At 38.6% G+C, this 23,946-nt stretch overlaps 1 protein-coding gene across 1 annotated transcript in view; it reads left to right on the top strand.

The window, feature by feature from the left end:
* Nucleotides 1-23,946, top strand: part of FAM83B (family with sequence similarity 83 member B) — a 56,247-nt gene that overhangs the window by 17,441 nt on the left and 14,860 nt on the right. Inside the window, exon 3 of the mRNA XM_064447892.1 lies at nucleotides 20,106-20,270. Within this exon, the coding sequence (XP_064303962.1) occupies nucleotides 20,106-20,270 (165 nt within the window). The remainder of the gene's footprint in view (nucleotides 1-20,105; nucleotides 20,271-23,946) is intronic.

Genomic DNA, 23,946 nt, shown 5'->3' with positions numbered 1-23,946 from the left:
TCAGAAAATCCTAGGGATCAGAATTTAATAATCTGGTAAACTCTATGGAGAGACATTGCTTATACTACCTGAGGAGGTGACTCGCTACATTTAATTATACAAAGTAGTCCCTCTTGAGATATAAAGTAAAAAAAGAAAGCATTTCAGTTCAGTATGTTACCCTCTAGTTCATAAAGCAGCTGTCTTATTTTTAACCCAGCTGTAGACTATGCATAACAAAAATACAGATATTTAGGAAAAGGAAAAGATCCAATTTCTGAAATATGTAACAATAGCAGTTAAGTGCAGGTATTGAAGTGACCAAGCTGACTAGTGTATCTGAAGTCAGCATTAGAAGACGATCTTTGACAGGCTTTTTTCCATAGAATGTTATTAGTTTAAAAAGAACACAAAACCTAGGTGTTTAAAGATTTTGGGGGATTTCCAGCAAAGTACATTGACTGAAATGTTCTAGCAGTGCAGTTACATAGCATTATCTGTTGTGGAAATACTGTACTGAATGAGAAACAAAAAGTTGTGGCATTTTAATTCCAAATACAGAAACCTCTCTGTCTTGTTTTAAAGAAGTAACGATAACATTGTTGGCTGCATTTCAGTTCACACTGATGTTCACATAGAGTTTCTAGTTTCAAAAACCCAAATGGAACTCACTCAAAGCTGCCTGTTTTCATACAGTTTGTATGGGGATCCACACTATAATGCATGCAAAAAGAAATGGACACAGGTTTAAGCATTGTTTTCCCTTGCTCAGTGGATCCAAATTTGGGCAGACTCTTTGATCAGTCTTGGCTGAATGCGTGTCACAAAGTTTAGGGCAAAAATCCCTGATGTGGCACAGAAGTACAAAAAGCTTCTTGTTGATGCCTATTGGAGGCATTGCTGTCCTAACAGTGGAGAGGTTACTGATAATTATGCTGAATATTATCCTGTTAGGAAATTTGGAAATTATGCAAGAAATTGCTTTGATCAATCTTTAAGTTATTTCTCTACTGAGGAGAATTTTGGAAATACGGGAAGCATTGTAACATACAAATTAAATAATCCAGTACTTCGGGGTTTTTTTTCTGATTTAGTGTCTTCCTATAGTGCTGAGTTACAGTAAAAATACACTTTTTCACATCGTAGTATAAGTATTTTTCAACAGCTATGAATAAAGTCCATAGCAATTACGATATAAGTAACAAAGCATTGATCTGTTCGGGTTTTGTTTTTAAATTGCTTATCTGTGTCTCTGGATAGGATTTTATCCTGAAAGAGTAAAATGTGAAGCATCCTGCTTGGACTATAAACTATATAAACCCAATAGGGGATATCTTTTTACCGATAAAAAAGGAAAAAAGTGACGTTAATTTTCAAATTATGTGTATAAACAGGTTGCATAATATTTAGATAAATGTGTGCACACACACTCTGGAATTTCCTTGAAAAGCTTGCTGTCAGCATCTGCCACTAAACATTGGACCACGCAGGCTGAAATGCGGAACACCTATGAATATGATGTATGCAAAAAATCTTTCATGGTGATTAATAACATATTTAACTAAATTAACACATTATGCAAACTGAGAACGGCATTTTGCTTAGGACATTTCAATTAATTTCAAAGTCATGGGTGGCTCTTGAAGGTCAACAGGTTGTCCGGGTAGGATTTTAATGTTAATAAACTATACTTTCTTTTCCCTTCCTTTCTCAAATTTGTTCAAAACCACAAAACCAAGAAAGTTTCAACGTAAATGTTTCATTTGTTCTCAAGTTGCCAAATATTCCTCAGTGTTTCAGAGAATCATTCATATGCAGTTTTTGCTTGCTTGGTTGTTTTCAGGCATGCTTTTGGGTGCTTTGTGCCTGGGATTTTGAATGGAATGAGTCTTCTGCACTGCATCTACAAAGACTTCCTATGCTTCAGGTTCATTCCCCTCAAAATCCCAGCAGCTTTAGTTTTGAGCTCATTCACAGAGACACAGTCTCCCCCCCAGACACACACAAAGACTAGTAGTGATTCTGGTATTTTAATGAATATGATCTTTTCTATAAATCGGTCTTCTTTACTTCTTGATTATATGCTGCAGCTTGGACTGTGTTCACAAGCCCTCTTCATGGGCCTTGTCATTGCTTTCCTTTTCAAATGTGATTTTCTAAATGATATTATTGGAAGTTGTTCTGAAAAAGAGCTGGGTAAACATGAACCTGTAAAAAATGTTTGTATCTTTCAAGAACTTGTACTTTGTTACCAGTTTTGATGGCCCTCCCTATTCATCTTTGGAGCTGCTTCCAGACTGCAAAATCAGCAGAGATTGATAAAACTGAGAGATTCACAAATTTTTATGCCAGAAGGGACCATTATGATAATGAAATCTAATGCCCTGCACAGCACAAGCCTGACAGTGTTGCATCTTCAAAGAGCTGACACTAAGAATAAATCTGACCTTAAAACACTTGGGTGCTAGTCTTACAGTCAGCACTTATGGGTAACTAATTCATAATTGCTCAGAAGATCAGATTTTTTTTTTTTTGTACATTTACTTTTCACTAAATGATGGAATTTGCTTGAAGAATCCTATTTTGCAAGCCCAGACCAAGCCTGCCTGAGCTATCTGCTTGTGTATCTCATCACTCAACATGACAGTCAACCAAAAGAGAAGGTGCAGAGAATTTCAAATTCAGGACTGGAGGGCGAGGTGAGGCTTGGGCTGCTGCGTAGCTGCAGGGACTGCTTTCAGAGGACTTTGGGATGATCAGCATAGTCTCTATAAATAGAGGACATCAGCGTCTGAGGATCTATTCGCATGTCACAGTGAAGTGGAGCAAGGAGATTCGCAAGGAGCAAGGCATTTTCACCTTCCCAGAGCATCACATTAGCGTGACTAGACTGTTTCCAGTAACAAAAGTAATTAGCGATGGGCTGACTCAGACATCCTTGCACAGGACAGCAGCATGGCATGCACACACACCCTCTGTATATTTTCATTTTTCCAGATAAAAACAGATGCAATAATGTTATTCCCACATTTATTAAATGGTTTGTGCTTTACATATGAAAAGCTTTTTGTATGCACTTAAGTGTTATTGTAAGTAATTTAAGAGGAATTCAGAAAGCTACTTATTTTTCTGAGTCTTTTATGACGGAGAAGTAGCAGACTTCACTAAGTTTTGATTTTTTTAGTTATACCATGGATGATTTGGAAGGCCATAAATAACAGCAGTCTGCTAAAAATATATTTCTATGCTAATATATTCTAGAAATAGCTAAAATGCTTTTTTAGAGTGGTTCACATGCATTTCTGGATTCATGAATTTGATCAATTCAAAGATCTTTTAGATCCCGTAAAAAAATGTTATTCTTTGTCTCCTTTTATTTTTGCTGAATTCAAAAGTCTTCTGATTAAAAGCATTGGTCTAGGACTTGGAAGACTTGTATACAAATTCCTCATAGAACATAGACTCCTCATGTGAATATTAGCTCGTATTGATTTGTGATGACATATACATGGTTTGGGGTGCTCATGTCCTAGGGGTAGTGAACACCGTTTCAAGAGTTTAAGCTGGAATCAACCATCTCAGATGCTGCTACTAGTTGACCAGCTACTGGTCACAGTTGACCAAAAATTATAAACTCCTTGAAAAATTCCTTCCTGACAGCTGCACCTCATCTCTCTAATGAGCGCAGACTGCACGGGCATCTGAGAACAGGTTCAGAATTGCAAGGAAAGACTGTGAAGAACAGAAAAAGATATATGCATTTTTAAGTGAGCAAGAGAAAAGGATAAACGGTGCCCTGCTGTTACATCTGAAATGAATTCTGGTTTTTCCACACCTCTGTCAATACAATGTTGGCTTGAAATTTTTTATCTGAAGGAAAGTGGCAAATATTAGAATACTGTTTTTTTTTCAGTCAGCGTGTGTGCATGTGTGTGCAATCCTCTACATGCACACATACACACTGTCTACGGAAAGAATGGTTTCTAAGTGTGCACATGTGCACAGGATGCATAGCAGTCTGGCACAGAGAGCTTTATTGGCATGAATTTCGAGTGGGCAGGTTACTCAAGGGAAGATCAGAGAGGTACTTCATAAAAACAAATATTTATTTGAAAGGTGCTAGTTAGCATCAAAAACCAGTTATTTTCCAAAGTGTTCTTGGAATAAAATGTTCACCTCTCCTCTACAGAGGTATTGCAGCTTCTCATCTCCATCCTTATTTCAAGCAACTCAAGTCATCTAGTATATTAAGCTATTAGCATGCCTGTCACATTTTTCGAGAGCAAATTTTCCAGCAGAATGTGGCTTAATGTAAGTCCATGGGTGGTTTGGTCAGTGGTGTTTCTGCCTTTTGCTCCTTATGATTATAAAGGTTCTGGTTTAGATGGCAAAACAAGAGAATTTTCCTCTCTACCCCTGACATTTGCTGGCATATATACCCCTGAGGTATGCATCTATTTAGCATGGGAGCGTTTTGTGGCTGCAGGGGCCTCCCCGGCACGAATAGAATCACAGAATCATAGAATGGTTTGGGTTGGAAGGGTCCTTTAAAGGCATCTAGTCCAACCCCCCCTGCAGTGAGCAGGGACATCTTCAACTAGGTCAGGTTGCTCAGAGCCCCTTCCAACCTGCCTTGAATGTCTCTAGGGATGGGGCATCAAATCTCTCAAAAGCAAGCTACTGAAGAGCTGCAGTAGGTGCTCCTGAGTCTGATTTTCATCCTCACCCATTATTAAATCCAGGTGTCTACTGTCATGTTTTAGAAGAAACCCCCTTGCTCCAGCAGGAGCTTTGCATTTCTTGCAGGTGTTCAGCACGCTTCCTGATTAGATCTCTGATTATCATTACCCAAATTGGGGGGAGTGTGTGAACTGGCATGCAATAAACATCAGGAGGAGTATTTTGTAGGAAACGGGAATGGTCTTATATACATGAAGTTATATAATGGAATACTTGTGATAACATGTTTCTTTTCTAGCCATTAATAAAACCCTATTAACTTGCCATGTTGGTCACTAGCTCAGTTGAGTATAAAGGGTTCAGTTACTTGCACACTGATAACTCATTTGTTTGAATAATTATTGCATTCATTCATGAATGAGTGCTTCAGATTATCCTTGCAAGAATGAGAAAAATGAGAGGAGCACACCGTGAGCGTAGGATGACAGTGCCTGTCTGTGGCTGAGGCAATGGAGTCTGGATTGCAGAACTCTGTCCTGCGGCTGGGCCGTGTGTCTGCTCCTCCCCAGATGCAACCTGGAAGTGGCATAGGACTCTGATTTAAGAAAATATTATGAATACGCTGAATAAACTTTTAAACATTCAAAGTAAACTTTTACACTCAAATGGAAAGGCTAGTAGATATCAAAGATGGAGCATTATGATTATCTGATCTGACTTTATCACAAAGACCAAATAATCTTGCCAAATAATCTTTGCATAATTGCAGTATCAAATTGCAAATGATGAATTAATACTTCTCCTGTGGCCTTGCTGGGGAGCTATATGTACATCAGTGAAAGCTGATGCTAACTGCACGTACAAAAAAATAAAGTGTCACCAAGATCATTCTTAAGCTGTATGGCTTGTTGTTGTCTGACAAAGATGGTTATTTAAAACTCAGTTCACATAGAGACTAAAAGATCAGTTTCGCAAAAACCTGGCAGAAAGAGATAAGAAAGAAATGTTTCTTTTAATTTTTTAAACTTGTTTGTATTAATTTCCTTTCTTACCCATTGACTTGCTTCTCCCTCAAATGCCTCACTCTCTGGAGGATTCACCTTTGAACTGGAACTGTGAGGTTTCCCTTAAAGCTTTTAGAGGGTTTCAAAATTGAAATAATTTTTTAAAATACAGTATTTAAAAGCATAGTATTGCTACTGATATCATAAATCTTTCAAATAGTAATAATTTTACTTGTAATTCCTCTCTTGTTTTATTTTTTTTAAGTGCTGCACTTGATCTTGGAATTAAATTTTGTCTGCTACCTTATTTAGCTCCAATTCACTATCCACTCCACTGGGGTCTACAAGAATTGTAGAATTACTTATCTTCCTCATTTCAGTTTGCTTCACAGGAGGTTTGACCAGGGTTTTTTTAATTGCTTCCTTACTATTTCTGACATCTTGTTCCATATGGTAATGTGCATAAAAATTTTCATTTGTTTTCTTCCTGAAAAGCTGCACATAATTACTTATTAATTAGATTAATCTTTTCTTATCTTTAGGACATTCTGCTGATGCTTTCAGACTAGTCCGCAATTATTTTTACCTTTTTCATCTAATCGGTAATAAATAATCTAGCATGCCAGGGTAATGGATTTCACCTGAGGATCTCAACATGATTTGCAGACAATAATTAATTAATTAGCTCCACAACCTGTCTTTAAAATAGGTGAAATTGAAATGCAGCCTGCCAGCACACAGTCATTAGCAACATGTTGCACCATTAACTGTAGCTGCCCTGTAAGCAGGTGGTGTAATCCGCTTCTCCTGAGTATCAGGGAAGGTTCCTGCTCAAGTGGAACCATGTTTAAAAAAATAAATAACATCATCTGGTTGGGTTGTTTACCTGGTGTTTAGATATAATTGTGTGCCATGCAGACATATGTAGGCATACATTTTGTCTGTAATATATATTGCAGAATAGTGATCTGATATAATTGCTGTTGCTTTTTTTAGTAATGTAAATGTTACTACAGGTATTTGTCCAGGCATAGTATTTTTACCTATAAATGCATTTTACTATGCCATGTAGCTGAACTGGAAAAATTTTAAAGACACACACATATATATATATTTTAGATAAATAAGCGAACAGAGAATTTGTCAGAGTTAAATCCTGAGGAAACTTCTCATTACTCATCCTCTTCTATTTATACAGGAGAGTCATTGGCTTTCCTTCATACTGACCCATCACTGACCTGTGACCAATAATTTTACACAGCCTGGATTCTGTATTTTTCTGGTTTACCCTAACCATATTACTGCTTGAACTGAGCTCCTTAAACCAAATTGGGTATATCTATAGGGTTTGAAATTAGTGGCAGTGAAGTAAATAGCATCTGTAGCAGGAAGCCAAAGCTTTATTGGGAATATCATAATGATATGGTCATAAAAAGTGATGTATTTTAAAGTATGCATAAAATGTGCAGGAACCCATTTTAAGCCCTCATTCAGTATCCAAAATCAGATTTTTTTTTTCCCATGTCAAATTTAACTGAGTTTGACATTCTTGAAAGAGGGAGGGAGGGAGGAAGGGAGAAAGAAAGAATTTAGGGAGTGAGGCAAGAGAGGGCAAGGAGTGAGGAGAGGGGGAAGGAAGTGAAAGAAGGTAGCAGAAGTAGGCTATAATAATCTGTAAATTACAGTGGTTTTGCTTGCACTTTTATGACAGCAATGTGAAAAACTTTAATATCAGCTGCTGGAAATACTCACATGCAATCAAAATGTTTTCACAGGACAACTGCTTTAAACATCTGGCCATTAACCAGTCCTTAAGTGTGTATACCTCATGTGTCTATTACTGACTCTTAATCACATGTATGAAGCTGAATACAAAAGCTGTGATCTTGAAAAAGGCTGAAATAAGGAGTATTTGAAAAGATGGGGTTTTTTCCCACTTACCCTTCCCTGAGTATGTGATTAGCCTTTATTTCTGTATTCATTGACTCTTGTGTTGATTTTCCTTTCAGAAGTCAGGCTGAGCAACCAACTGGGTCGCCAAGTTGTTGGTTGAATATTAAGCATAAGCATTATTTCCCTGATACTCAGAAGTTTATTTAAAAATGACCTACAGCAGAGCAGGGAATTCCTTCACTATCTACATCTGCTAATGGCAGTTGTTATAAAAAATATTACTCTCTTGCAATGGACTGTAATGTTCTTTCTTAACCTTATAAGACAAGGAGATTATGCCACCTCTTTCCAAAGACTAACAGGAGCCTCTGTTGAGAACTGCTTTCTCCACTTTGGTATTGTCTTCGCTATGCCATGAACTAGGGGAGGTTTTTAACTAGAATTGCTTGTAGTCTCAGTTGGGGTTCTGTGGACATCTAACAACGCCTTCTGCAAGGGCATCCATTTTTTTATTCCTCTTTTTCTTCTACATTTATCTCTGAGACACTTTCACTAGCAGTGTTCCTTGGGATTATGAAATCTACCTTTTGGAAGAAGAACTTTTGAATGTCTATAGAGGACTAACCTCCAACAACTAATGATATAATTTGGGCTTGTTTCTCAGTATGAAGTGTAATCAGGTCATGCTCATTTTCTGTAGGCTTCCAATAACTTGAAATCTGGCAATTGTGGTTTTTTTTTTAATTAGTCACTGCCATCCAAAATAGATTTGTTCTCTCTTGGGTGAAATGTCTTTTATGTTAGAAAATAATAATCTTCTAATGAAGTTCTGTTACTTGCTGCAAGATCACCCTGGTATAAGGCTCATGGACTTAGCAGTACATGGCTTGCAAGTCCTCTGCAACTGTATGTTTTTATTTTTCCACATACTAAAAGTGTTTGATAGGCCATCCCTGTGGACTGTAGTTAACACACTGCATATAGGCATTTGAAAGTCCGTCTTTCTGAATTGTAAGCAACTCTGAAATGCATCAGGTTTGTGTGCTGGCTTGGATCCACCAAAATCTTCCTGTGCTTAGAAACATAGAAAATAAGTGTTTCCTGTTTTTGAAACACTTAGTTTCATCTACCTGCATTATTTTCCAGAGGCTACTATGGAAGCACTCTTTCCACCTCTGTCTTAAGTCCCTGCCTTTCTTTTTTGATTCTTTTTTATGTGCTCAGTGTATCTGTAGTACATATTCATTCCTGTAAGTAACAACAAGGGATTTCAGGCAATATTATACAATTGAACAATATAGTTATGTTTTATTGGATTTTTTTTGTCTGAAATACATATACACTAGCTGCAGCACTGAACCCTGTGCAGGATATTTTAAATATGTTGTTTATTTATAAAAGATGAATATTAGATATTCAGCTCTTCCCATTTCACTTCATTTCAGAAACATGTGTTTACTATTAAGGTCTCAAAGATGACAAACAGTGCACAGCTCTTGCATAAGCAAACTTAAAAGCAAAATTATTCTTCCCAGTCTAGAAAAGTGGGTCTGAATCATCTCTTCTTCCTATAAATCTGCCTTTGACTAAGAGAATCTTTCATTGTTTCCAAGTGTCTAATTAACAAATGCCAACAAAGTTGTCTAGTTTAAAGAAATTTTGCTTGTTTTTATAGTTTAAATTCTACAGCCTGTAAGTGTTCATTGATACTGTGGCTTTCTGTACATTGTCTAGTGTTTTTAAATATGGAAACTCTCAGGAAATGGGGTTCAGTGTTGACAGTGTGTTTATACAGGATTCTTGAGGAAACTGAGTGGAGCAGTGGGAAGGCAGACTGACTCGGAACTTCATTCCATTCCCGCTCTGAGAAACCCCACCAAAATGGACTCTTAAAGGTGGCAAAAAACCCAAAATCTTTTCAATAATTGTTATCCAGATTAGCTGAAATCTCAGACATTTACTTTTACTCTCTGACAAGCAGAAAATTATTTTAAGATTTCTTGAAGGAAATCTCAGAAAGCGCCCTCAGAATTGTTGGCATCCAGTCTAGTTTACCTTGGCGTGAAGTCGCAATTCAAATGAACAAGTTCAGTACATTTTTAAAAATGTTTTTGTCCCTTTGCATCCCCCCTCGACCCAGGTCTGAGGTGGCCTTTTCCCGTGTTCTTAGCTGTGTATGGCAATTTATGGCAGCCATTCATAGTTTAAAGTATTGAAAGAGTTCTTAACTGTATGGCAGTCAACCCATACTTCCCTTGGCCTGGTAGAAGCTAGCCAGGAGCACCTACTGCTCTTACTAGTACTCCAATTATTTGGTGGAAGTCTCAAAACTGAGACTGGTCTCTGAGGTTGTCATATGAGGTTTTCAGTCCTGCACAGCAGATCAAAAAGTAAAATTTATTAAGAGTTTAGTTCTAATTGCTATTGGCACTTTTAAAAAAAATAATTAAGGCTTATCACATGTTTGCACATTGTTTGGTTTGGGGCAGATACTAAGTAATGCACACATGAATAAATGAGTACTTCTACTTACAAGCAAATTTAAAATAAAAAGTATAACATTATAATATTAAGGGATCTGGTGAGAACCCACATATTAAAGCTGTTAATACTCTTTTAAATAATAAATTATTTCAGAAGGAGCAAGTCTTTGAAATTCATCATAGAGAAAGCTGGAGGCTAGAGAAGTACCTTTTATTTTTGTCATGAATTTCCATTCTGGTATAGCTGAGTTGTAGGCTGTTAGAAATCCTGGCATTTCCCTTCTGTTTGCTTTCCTCAGGAAAAGCTTGGCAGCTTTCCAAAATAACAACTGAATGAGAACATTCTGAAGAGCTAAATACAAATATTAAAATCTTGCTAACCAACCAGCTGCAGCCCACATGGCACTGAGAATAGAGCAACAACATCAATGGCAAGAGAAGAAAGGGCAGAGTAAGCTCCCAAACACGTTCCCTCCATCAGGCCAAGGATTTTCTGTGCTGCCTTATGTGCTCCTCTGTAGGACTTCTGCCTGCTTCTGGTCGCAGTGACAGAACGCAGCTTGCTTGTTAAATACCAAAAGCAGTTCAGTTATTGATGGGAGCACTGCAATCAGAAAGGCAAGTGTTAAAGTTCAGCACTGTGAATGCTTGTTCCTTTAATCATGCATGACGGTTCCTTGCAGATTTAGGTAAATCTTTTCTTTGTCTATGGTGTGCTAGTTGCCGAGCAGCAGCTGTTCCTTTGCAGATCCTTTCTTCCAAGGGTTAGGTTTATAAATGCTTCTTGGAAAGTCCCCACGAAGAACCCCCTGAATAACCCCTTCCCTCTTCTCATCTCTATGACGTGCTGAAACTCAGTTCTGCATGTGCGGAAGTAAAGCTTCAGAGGAATTATTGCCTCTGCTGCTGGCTGCAGGAAGGTGGTGTCTCCTGTAATTCAGTCAGCTTAAGCTGAGTTCTTACTAATCTTTCAGCCAGAGTAACAACTACCAAACCCATAGATACAGATCACATGTATAGAATTAATGTAGCTCACTCCCATACATTTTGCGAGATACTCACCTGTAAAATTCCCAGTTGCATGAATTTGAAGAGGTAACACTGAAGGCGTCATTTTAAGATGGTACATCTTAGCTAGCTTAGCTTAGCTAGCTATGACTTGCTAGCTCAGCCTGCAATAGCTTTCTGAAAGGTAATGCAGAAGGCTACTGTACATTCACTTTGCAGAGAACACAATCTTATCTGCACTTCAGAGACTTTTCTTTTGTGTTGGTTTTAGTTTCATTTGTAGAAGAGCTAATCCTGATCTGATCTGCTTTTTTAGAGACATGGTAAGGTGCACAAAAGTTGCCAAACTGAGCAGAAGGCAGAATTGTCAGGTAGATATTAGAAGGTGGTACATTGTAAAAAATGGATTTTCCCAGTGTATTTCAAAGTCAAATCACATCCTTCTTCAGAGCTGCTGTTTTCACTACCATATCATTCATTGCTGACAGAATCAGAACATTTTTATCCCACTACTGATAGCTAGAAAGTTCCCCTACTACACATCTTTCTTACATGTCTCAGACAGAAGAGAAGAGGCTTTGCCATGTGGGCTACACAGTTAAACATGGTTAAACTATTTATATAGTGCTTTATGTGGTTGCCTGCCTTCATAATTTTCTGAGAATATTTTACTTTGGTTTTCCATATTGCTTTGGAGGAGATTTCTAGCATTTTAATTTACCTTTTGTTTTCTGGACAGTGACTCTTCTTAACAATTTTCATTGAAGTTGAGCATGTCTAACATCCTGTTACAGAGAGAAGCTGTTGAGGTTATTGAAGACTGCTAATGTACATGTTGAAGTTAGTTTTTATTCAATTTAAACTTAGTTTTCACCTTAAAATGCTTACGTTGTGTGGGTGGTATGTGGTGTGTTAAAGTGAGGGTTGGTGATGAAGACATATTCAGTTCTGATCTCTGTACACTTTGCATGTCCTCAGAATTGATGGTGGAAATGTTCTTTTGGAGCAGAAGGAGGAAAAGAGGATAGTGAGGGTTAGAAGAGCTGCCTGTTATAGTGAAGTGCTGGACTTCACACTGTAGTTAATTAAATTGCTTTTAAAGAATGCAGTAATGGAAGAACATTTCAAATTACACTGTATGGTTATGGTCTATTGCTCTATGAATGCAGAGCCAAGTTAAATGAACTAAATATGTTCTCAGGGAGCCAATTTTAGTGATAATACACTGCAAGTCGTGACATTAACTGCATGGAAGTTGCATAAGTATAAATCATCCTAGTATTTGTTCCATTACATTGCTACAGTAGTTGTAGGAGAATGGATAATACCCAGATGTTTGATTACTATTTGTATTATTGTATCTAAACTCTGTTGATAGAGGAGGGCTCACCCCATTATACCGCTCTTTGGCACTTAATCTCAAGACTTCTGATGTGCTACGGTTGCTATGTGAGAACTCAGCAACTCAGCCAGCCCAAAGGCGACCTGAGATATTCAGGTACAACTCACAATGTTTTCAAAGTATGCTTTGCAATGGCAGGATTTGTTGTGCTAAGCATTTCAGAGCTATGTTTAATTTTGAAAATAAATAAAAATTTAATGAAGAAGCACCCTGGTGTTACCAACAGCACTATAAAGTATGGATATCGGGTCACTTATTAGGATGCTGCTAATATGAATTGTAGCAAGCATAAAGTGGATCTAGACCCTCAACCATAAACAGCAGCATAACATAAAAATGAATAATTTGTGGTGTGTATTACATAGGTTATTACTGGGAAGGCTACCTGCATTGATCATGAAATTTGTCTCTCATTCTTTTATGGTGCCTGAAACCCATCCAGTCAATTTGCTGCCTGTTTCCTGTTGCTAACAGCAAGGTATGCAGTACCTTATCTTCTTCTGCATGGTTGCAAGCGTCATGACCTGCCTGCTGTCTGAGAAAGGCCAGATTCAGATAGCACTGAGCCTGTGCCGCAAGGAGATTCTCTCCAGAAGAGAGATTCCTGTGAAAATGAATTTGACTGGACTTCCAGGGAAAGGTCAATGAAAATAGAGTTAACATTTCTATCTGGAACATGGTTCTTCGTTCTTGGGGTGAGGAAGCACTGCACAGCAATATGGATTTCCGTCACAGCATGCCCAAACTAAGCATCACATAGGTTACAAGAAATCAATACTCTGGCAGCGTAGGGTAGGTCTTTAGCTTTATTCCCTACTAGGTTATTGATATAAAGGTAGCTGTCTCTTTAATAAAGCCTGATCTAAGGAAGCAGTTGCATTAGAGGATTCCTCTTTTTTACTGTTTATACCAAAGAAGGTGTTAAATGACACACTCTGCAAAATATCCCTTGAAGAATTATAATGAGTGCTTGTGAAAGGAGTGAAGATACTGGGATAATGAAACTGTCAGTAGTTCACAAAATAGACTTACAGAGCACTAGCAGTAAAGGCCTTTCATCACATCTATGCCTTAATTTCAGGACACACCCATTAAAAGGGTTGATTTTGATGTCCTAAAACTGAGCTATGAAGGTGAAAATCCATTGATCTTTCTTAGAAAAATTCTTACCAAAAAATGGGAAGAGCAGAAAAACTCCTTCTCGGTATTTGTTATTTATAGTCTCTGTTTTTTCTTTAAACCTCACAGCAAGGTTTATAAGTATGAAACATGGCAAAATTTGCTTGGATTTTGCCAATGATAGGAGTGGAGATCTCTGAATCACTGAATTGTATACCTGGTCAGTTGGAAGGGCCCTCAGGAGGTCTCCAGTCCAACCTCCTGCTTAAAGCAGGGCTAGCATTAGGATCTGACCAGGTCGCTCAGGTCTTTATCCAGTTGGGTCTTGAAAACCTCCAAAGATGGTGAGTGGACAACCTCTCTGGGCAACCTGCTATACTGCTGGGCTGTCCTGTGGGAGTAAGGGTTTTCTCCTCTATTCAGTCAGAACTGCTCATGTTTCAGTTTGGCCATTGTCTCTTGTCCAGACACCACTGTGAAGAACCTGGCTTCGTCTCCTCAAGACCTTCCCTGTAAGGCACTGGGGACTGCTGTAAGATTGCCTGAAGCCACCTTCGCTCTGGACTAAACAAACCCAGTTCCTTCACGTACTCTTCACAGGGCAAGTGCTCCAGCCCTGAACATCTTGGGGGCCCTCCCGTGGACATGCTTAGGAGATATTTAGTGATAGATGTGTTTGTACTGTTGGAATTGACAACTTTTTTCTATATAAGCCTTTGAATAGGGTTAGTTTCTGAAGGTGAGAACCATTTAAGCAAATATAATGGATGTGAATGGGCCCAAACTAGCAACTTCTAGGAGCAATGACTGGCCCTGTAACATGATAGATCAACAGAACCGAGCATCATCCTCCATTTACGGTCTCATAATATCCAGTGTGGGGGCCATATTACCACACACTTAAGATCCTGCTTTGCAAGAATCTGCATAATTTTGCAGGAAATTTCAGCTATAGCTGTTTATTTTAACCTTCAAAATATGTGCGTGTCGGTCTTTCATGAATCTTGTCACTAGTATTTTATGTATGAGTCATTTCCTGAACTTGGAGATTATTAAACTTTTAAAGAATGAAAAGAACTTTGTATTAAAATGATCTGATAGTTTAGAGATAATGAGTTTTAAAATGTTACTTTACTCGATACTGTGCGAATTAAATAAAATACATCAGCTTACCAAAAAAATTATTTTAAAATATTTGCATAAAAATAGTGCTATTCAACAAAATTATACTTTTCTGCCTATATTTAAATGTTTCTCAAACACTGAAGTAATATGTGAAGCTTCACTTTTCTATTGCAAACCATAGTGTTAGTGTCAAAATGGTAGTACGAATAATAGAATATGGCTCTACTGGTGCCTTCGTTTGAGTTGATAAAGCTATCAGCTTTTTTAGGAGTAATTTTGTGCATCAGATTTTTCTTCTTCTGTAAGGCTGCCATTGAAACCAAATTTTAACTTTAAAAAGCATTCACCACTTTAAAAAAATAATTGGCAGATAAGATTAAAAGATCAGTAGCAACAATCTAAGATTATTTAAATTTAATTTTGGGAGAAAGCTAATATAAAACTTGTTTTCTGCACTGTCTTCACTCTTAGTTGATCACTGAAATGTGTTCTTCTATCTAACACCGAATTAGGTGGTGGTAGTTCACTCTCACCGGGCATATCAGTGCTATCTGATATTATGCAGAGCAAATGTCTGCTCCGTCAACTATTTCATCTGCCCTGAAAATGTAAAATGCGTAATTATTCCCAGCTCAGGATCATTTTTGATCAAGGTGATAATCAGTTTCTCAAGGTTTGGAAGGTTCTCCCAGAATTCTGGTGCTTTCAGGAGAAAACTGCTGCACCTATCCAGTGTCCTCTGCATAGTTGGATGGCCTTTGTATTTCCTGTAAAAGCACTGGTGCTTGCCTTTGAAAGAACTCTGCATTTTGGAAAACAAATATGCTTTGAAAAGAAAATGGTAGTTTATAAGGAAGCTTACTCTACAACATTGGAGTGTTGTACCCTGCGGGATTTTCTTGACACAAGGTAGCATTGTTAGGCCCAGAAGAAACAAAACTTCTGGAATAGGCAATTTTCTGACCTCTTTTCTGCAATTTGAATTCTATCAGTTTCTTCTTCCTTGTTAGATTTCACTGTTATGTGGCTTCTTCTTAAAAGTATCAGGGTGGAAATTAGCTCAGCAATTCCAAAAACAAATGTAAAAAACACAGTAGTGAAGTCTTTTCTTCCAAAGTGACGCAGCGAGTAACTAATCCTGCATATAACAAGAGTCATCTTTGGTTTCCAGCAAACGCAGAAATGGATGTTCAGGTGGTTGACAGATCATGACTGTGGCTTTGCATACATGTCCTTAAATCTGATGAGGATTTTTCAGCTAGTACAAATTTAGGTTTCAAAACGTTCCAGCTCTGGAAGTGAAACCAACCTTTCATTGCAAGACTACTTTGATACTTTGCAGAATTAATAAGCTAAATGGTTTAAGAACAATTCTACTAGTGAAGACAAAGAGGTCTTCTGATCATTCCCAAGTTATGATATATCTGCATAGTGGTGCACATGCATCCCTCTCATGGCACCAACTTACTAGCCTGCTTGCTTATGTATTTCACAGAATCAGGGAATGGTAGGGGTTGGAAGGGACCTCTGGAGATCATCTTGTCAACTCCCTGCTTGAGCAGTCACAGGAACACGTTCAGGCGGGTTTTGAATATTTCCAGGGAAACAGACTCCACAGTCTCCCTGGGCAGCCTGTTCCACTGCTCTGTCACCCTCACAGGAAAGAAGTTTTTCCTCATATTGAGGTGGAACTTCCTGTGTTCCAACTTGTGCCCATTGCCCCTTGTCCGGTCATTGGGCACTACTGAAAACAGCCTAGTCCCATCGTCCTGACACCCACCCTTTAGATATTTATAGGTATTGATGAAATCCCCCCTCAGTCTTCTCTTCTCCAGGCTGAACAAACCCAAGTCTCTCAGCCTTTCCTCATATGGGAGATGCTCCAGTCCCTTCATCATCTTCGTAGCTCTCTGCTGGACTTGCTCAAGGAGTTCCACATCATTCTTAAACTGGGGACCCCAAAACTGGACAGAGTACTCCAAATGTGGTCTCACTAGGGCAGAGTAGAGGGGGAGGATAACCTCCCTCAACCTGCTGGCCACCCGCCTTTTAATGCAGCCCAGGATACCGTTGGCCTTCTTGGCCACAAGACCACATGGCTCATGGTCAACTTGCTGTCCACAAGCACTCCCAGGTCTTCTCAGCAGAGCCGCCTACCAGTAGTTCAGCCCCCAGCCTGTCCTGGTGCATGGGGTTGTTCCTCCCCAGGTGCAAGGACCTTGCACTTGCTCTTGTTGAATTTCATGACGTTCCCCTTGGCCCAGCTCTCCAGCCTGTCTGGGTCTCGCTGGATGGCAGCACAGCCTTCTGGTGTATCAGCCACTCCTCCCAGCTTGGTATCAACAGCAAACTTGCTGAGGGGACACTCTATCCCATCATCCAGGTCATTGATGAATATGCTGAACAGGACTGGACCCAGCACAGACCCCTGGGGAACACCACTAGTGACAGGCCTCCATCCAGACTCTGCTGCATTGATCACAAACCTCTGAGTTCTGTTGTTGAGCAGTTCTCTGTCCACCTCACTGTCCATTCATCCAACCCACACCTCCTTCGCTTGCCTGTGAGGATGCTGTGGGAGACAGCGTCGAATGCCTTATGAAATCATGATAGACAACATCCACTGCTCTCCCTTCATCGACCCAGCTAGTCACACCATCCATCATAGAAGGCTATCAGGTTGGTCAAGCATGATCTTCCCTTGGTGAATCCATGTTGACTGTTTCTGATAACCTTCTTGTCCTCTACATGCCTGGAGACGACCTCCAGGATGAACTGCTCCATCACCTTTCCAGGGATGGAGATGAGGCTGACTGGCCTATAGTTCCGCAGGTCCTTCTTGCCCTTTTGGAAGATTGGAGTGACATTTGCTTTCCTCCAGCCCTCAGGCACCTCTCCTGTCCTTCACGACCTTTCAAAGATGATGGAGAGTGGCTCAGCAAGAACATCCACCAGCTCCCTCAGGTCTCATGGGTGCATCCCATCAGGGCCCATGGATTTGCGAGGACCCACTTTGCATGGTGATCTCTGACCCAATCCTTCTCAGCCGATGGTAGGTCTTCCTTTCTCCAGATTTTCTCTCTCACCTCTGGGGGCTGGGATGCCTGAGGGCCAGCCTTAGCAATAAAAACCAGGGCAAAGAAGGCATTCAGTAACTCCGCCTTCTCTGCGTCCTGCATCGCCAGGGCCCCTTCCTTGTTCAGGAGTGGCCCCACTGTGTCCCCAGTCTTCCTTTTACTGGAGATGTATGTAGAGAAGCCCTTCTTGTTATCTTTGACACGCCTTGCCAGATTTAATTCCAAGTGGGCCTTGGCCTTCCTCGTCGCATCTCTGCACACCCTGACAACACTCCTATATTCCTTCCAAGTGGCCAGTCCCTTTTTCCATTTATTTCTCTTCTTCCGTCTTCAGAAAGATAGACATATCCATTCTAGTCAGTGTTAGTTTTCAGTTTTTATTCCTCATTCTTGTTTTTTCTTTTCTGTATATTTCTGGTATATCAGCCTTTGCAACTGCAAACAAATTAACATCTTATGTATCTGCTGTAGGAAAATGTTAGAATGATTTTTGAAAGCTATACTGTAGCTTTTGAATATTTCATGTATTCATGTCATTGTACAGTAATGAAGCCATTCAGGATTTCTCTCTTACATTTAAATAGATCCTTGAATGTAATGAGCACCTATTTCTAAAAGATCTGAAGAAAAGGAAAGGTTAAGAAGAAATAAGGGAGTTCAGAGTGAGGGGGACACAGGTAATGCAACAGAACTATTTGAGAAAGACTTTCTTCTTTGGTCTTTTTACCTAACACACTTCATCTGTCTTGGCAGATTTCTGCTCAGACATAAGTGAAACAAGACAGATTAATAAATAGGGTTGCCATGTTCAGTTAATGTTGTGTGTCTCAGAAACAAGACCAAGCAGAAGGTACAGTTTGAAAGTGGTGATGTTGTTAGAGTCCAGAGATAAACTTCTGTGGTTTTCAGTCTCTCCTTTCAAATTTAGATAAGGAAATTTAATTTGTACTGTTAAAAATCACATTTAGGTTTTATTTTGAAAAAGTAAATAAAATGAATGAGGTAGCACTTGAGCATATCACCTAAAATTTTTGAAAGAATTTAGTTCTTTCATGCTATTTCGTTCCTCTCTGACTGGTGGATTTGTAAAGAGTCTTTTTATTGGCAGGTCACATGTTACGGTGAGGCCAAGTCCTTTCATTTTTACTACTTCAGGAGCTGTCTTTTTACCTTTCCTAATGACATTTTTTTGTAGGTCAGCTCTCATTAGTATTTCTAGTGTTTCAAGTACGTGTTTGGCATAAGTGAGTCTGTTAGTTCTAAGCATGTAGGATTCAAAAAGGTACTTCAGATGACTGACTGGAGATATAACTTTTACGTGGGTGTGTGCAACAGCATTTACCAAATCTTGTGAGGTAAATGTTTCAGTTCTGGATTAAGATGAGTGATTGTAACTTAACAATTATACTATTAAAGTTGAGGTACAGAGAGTTTAAAGATTAGTGAAAATGGTAAAGCACGCTCACTGTCAAGCCTGCTGTGAAGGGCTTTATTTGATTTGAATTTGCACCTAAGGCATTGCATTGGATCTTTTCATTAAGGCTCTAGTGGATAAGAATATTGTCTTTAAAAGTTACACAGATACCTGTTCTACCTCTGTTATTTCCCCTAACGCTTCAGTACTAATTCTTCCCAAATTGCTAATGATATGTCAATAGCATATAATCTCCAAAATACCATTAGTGGGACATTGCTTTTCCCAATCAGAAACACTTTATCCCCAAAGGTTGAAGGGCATCAGTAGCTCGTGATCAGCACTCTAATCTTCTTAAACCAAGCTCTCACCAGCTGAGGAAGTTCCATCCCAGTAAGAGTGCTGAATCCGTATGGATCCTAAAGTCTCCAACTCCTCTAGCTCTTCACTGTCTGCTTATTGGCTCCTTCAAGTTTTCCAGCCATTAGCATTAGAGAAGATGATGAAAGATGAAGACGACCCTTGTACAAAAATGTTATCTGATTTTTTTTGTGCACTCTGCAGCTTTTTTTGATGGTTTAATTTTTTCCACTGTATTCATAATGCTGTTTCCCCTTCCCCTCTCTCCCACTGGATTTCCTTTTCCTTGTGTAACCGGTCACTACACACACCCACAACACATCTTTTTGCCAGACTTCGGTACTTGTGAGAAATGTCACACAAGCAATCACCTGACTTCTCAAAAAGAAGATCCAGTCGTCTTGAAAAGCTTCCCGTGTTAAGTGGTACCACTTGGAAAATATTACAGCTTTCTGATGTGTAAAAAATATTAGTGTGTTAGCTGGCCAGTGCAACCTTCAGTGAAGAGTCTTATATATATGTTTATACAATACAGTAATTTGTATCTTCTGTTTTATTCAGGTCATTGCCATCGTTATGGATATGTTTACAGATGTGGATATCTTTAGAGAAATTGTGGAGGCATCTGCTAGAGGGATTGCAGTGTATCTCCTGCTTGATGAGTCAAACTTCAGTCATTTTCTGAAAATGACGGAGAAACAAGGCTGTCAAGTCCAGAGGCTCAGGGTAAGGCTTCCTGTGTTCCTGTGCATGAACATTCACTGCTCATTCCTCCTGAAAATTATTCAAAAAGTGATTATCAAATACTGCTTTTTCAAATTAACTAAGAGGTATAAATAAGTACGGTTCTCAGCAGAACCTGCTCTACAAATGTGTTTCTCTTTAGAAAGATTGTTATATTTTTCATGTGTTAGAACAAGAGTATTTGATAGAATGACATAATTTTTCATACATTATTTATAAGATAATTATCATTATTTTGTATTTAGGAATACTACATGTTTGAAAAGCTTAGCTTTTTTTTGCTTCCTCTTAAAGTAGCCTGCACATAGAGTCATAAAGCTTATGTAAATTAATGAAATGCTCCTTCATTTTATGATCTTTTTCCTTAATGTTATTATCTATTAAAATATTTTAAAAGGGACAAGATTCTATTTTATTATTGTTTCCCCCCTGGAATCTATATTATCATGTCTGTCTGCATCACGTCTTAGAAAGTATTACTTTTGTACATGAAATATGTAATTTTGTCCTCTAAAAAAGATAACAAGATGGCTAACGTTTACATTTTTCACAAGATGTCCTGTACCATTCTAATAACAGGGATTAGTTGCAGTGACCTGATGCAAATTCTTTATAAATAATTCTAGATTTACTGTACTGTAGATAGCACTGAAGAAGTTCCAAGGACATTGCCAGAGTTTCTTCGCAAAGCTCTGAGCACTGCCTTGGCTGAACTTCCACATAGTTCCATCTGCAGTTTCTTGTTTCTGTAGCTAGTTAGGCTATGTTTGCTCCTGGCAAAAGTATTATGAAAGCTCTTCTTAGCAACACGCATTTTAAGAACCCAGTCCAAAAATCAGGTGGAGATGTGGTGTATTTGTGAGGATACAGAAGGCTTTTTATTAGAGTTTTGGACCAAACATGTGTTTTGTACTAGGTTTTGCTCCGAGTGTTGACTTAGGTCCTTAAAAGTATTCCCACACCACTTTCCATGCTTGTTTCTTGTGTATGAGTGTGTGGGATTGCCCTCTGGTGGCCTAATACACAGAGCTATGGGAACTTTTGGAAAGAAAACATTAAAAATATGTTGTGGGTCTGTAAACACTGGTCATGACTGCCTTCATGAAGTCAGTATTTGGCAATATTTCCATATTCTGGAACCTGAGATACCACCATTTGCTGATTACTTTGTTAACTATGCCAAAAATGGTGTATGACTTTCTATGGCATGAGTTTTATCCTCCCAAAATAAAAGAAATTAGGAGCATAGTATGCACTTCAAATTAATTTTCTGTGCAATGTGTATCTACAGCTGTTTTGAAAGGTTAACTTCTTTTGGGTGAGTTCGAGGTTATCTTTTTAATATGATTTTATGGACCTTCAGGCGCTTATACTGTGGTTGAAAGAATTAATGTACATACATTAGAGTGGATTTTGTATGGATTAGTGTGGATTGGAGAGGTTTGGACTTGGCCTCTTCAGTGGCATAATGTGTTAGATGTTTCTGTTTCGTAACAATGTGAGAAATAGACATCTTTACTCTGCAAGGTTTACTTAGAATACTTAAAGGTTTATCAGAAAATGAAAAATACATGCCAGAGAGAGTTGTGTGCTGGGTTTCCAGTTTAGCTTGTAATAAAGCTGTTCAAATTAATGGTCTTCTCATCCAAGTGCTACTCCCAGTGACTGTTGCTCTGGGAGTAGAAGCTTACTACACCCACAGTAATTCTCCTGTGCCTTTCTTAAGGATGAAGAGAAACTGCTGGTGACTACAAAAGAACACTCAGTACTTTGGATAAGTTTTCTCTCTTTTTCCCATCGCCTCAAGGTTCACAAAAACCAAACAATCTTTAACTTTTTGTGCTCCTGGCTTTTGAACCTTCCCTTCTGTTCAGTGATAGCAGGAAGAGGACAGAGATGTGTGGATCTGTTTCTTTTCCTCAGAATGTAGTACCAGCAGCACTGGTCTTGTGGTTCTCTGGAATAATTTGGTTCAGTCTTGCAGGAGTATGGCAGATGCTCCTCCTGGCATGCACTCGTGATGAGGAGTTTCTGTAAAGCTTTTCTGACTCAATGCCTTCTCTCACTCTTTCTCTCTTCCTTTGGATCAGTAAAAAATGAGATGCAGTGATGAGCAAGATTGTCTTTTGTAATTCAGATTTACAGTTCAGTAGTCTGTATGGAAGAAAAGAGGATTTTATTCATAAATCTACATTAAATGTCCATGAAGACAGTTTTTCTCGTCGGTAGTCTGGCTGCATATCAGGACATGTTTCCCTCTTTATTGAAAGATATAACTGTAAAAATTGAGTGACTATATATTCTGTGACTATTATGTGGATTCTGTAAGGGATGACATGAAATCAGGAGTTTACTAGGAGCTTTTTCAGTTCCTACAGCATTTCTTCTTATGGGTTGGTTCTTACTTAAAGTTCACCTTGACATCCCCAGTGGAACTCAATTCAAATAAACAATTCCTTTTTTGTACTTTCCCATTTCTCTTTCCCCACTTTCATTTATCTGCTTCCTGACTGTCCTACATTTTTCCCCATTAATTAATGTGTTTCTCTTTTCTTCTCCTCTCTATATAAGCCTCTTTTGATTAACTTTTCTCTAGTCTGATTTGTTGTTTGTTCAGCAATTCCTTTGCATAGAAGGATGAAGAGTCATTACAGCTTCTGACCTTTTTCAGGGGATTTTTGAAATACTAATAGCTAAATTTTTCGAGAGATGCTTTTTTGGCTGCTACTGACAGGTGCTGCAGCAAAATATGAAATAGATTTGCACTGCAAAATGCAACATCAAGACTATCGCCAGAACCACCAAAATGATCAATGCAGTAACTTAATTTTGGATTAGAAACAATGAACCAGAGTAGGCAATGTCATTTAATGCTTAAGAAGTCAATCGAGCTTCTCAGCTGATGCCAGATCGTGTTTTATTTAATATGAGCTAAGGCATGTGGCAAAGACTCCATGCTCTGCTGAAACCTGTTTTTATTTCCCTGGCAATAATGAAGAATCATCTTGCTACAGGAGGATATTGAAGGCAATCTGGCAGGAACTGTTTATCGCCTGATACTCCTCTCAGTATTTTTAATGAATTGCAGGAATGAGAAAATAGAACCACTGATGAATTGATTCTACTTTCCTTTTGTGATGTCTACTCCCAGATATGCATGCTTAAATGCATAGTAGGAGCTGCTCATGAGACCTGATTGCTGCCTGTTATTTCTCAGCAGTGTTATCAAAATCATCAAAAGTTTTCCAGTACTTCCAAGTCTAAGTAAAATCTAGTTACTAAATAGACATGCACAGCACAATGTTGTATATGTGAGCAAACTTCTGTGCTGAGGGACTCCAGACTCCAGTGAAGTCATTGAAATTTTGTCTTCAGTGGTCACTGAATCAGATTCAAGGTCAGAATAGAAATGAGCTTGAAAACTACTTAGCATTTGTACACCAACTGTTATCTGTTAGTAAGAAGAGAGGCCCAGGATAATACATAATATTGGTAATCATGAACAATATGAGAATTGTTTCCTGTAAAACTGTAAGGCCAAGTATTAGGTGGACATCCATTTTCTTCTTTGTGCATTTTCTTGACAGCAAGTACAGGGTGAGTAATTGTACACTGATAAAAACAGACTCCACAAATAAAAAGTGCTGAAATGAAATGT

This window comes from Phalacrocorax carbo, chromosome 3, assembly GCF_963921805.1.
Source record: "Phalacrocorax carbo chromosome 3, bPhaCar2.1, whole genome shotgun sequence".
Taxonomy (NCBI): Eukaryota; Metazoa; Chordata; class Aves; order Suliformes; family Phalacrocoracidae; genus Phalacrocorax; species Phalacrocorax carbo.
Note: the sequence above shows the minus strand (reverse complement) of the source record. Positions and strands in the feature narration are given on the sequence as shown.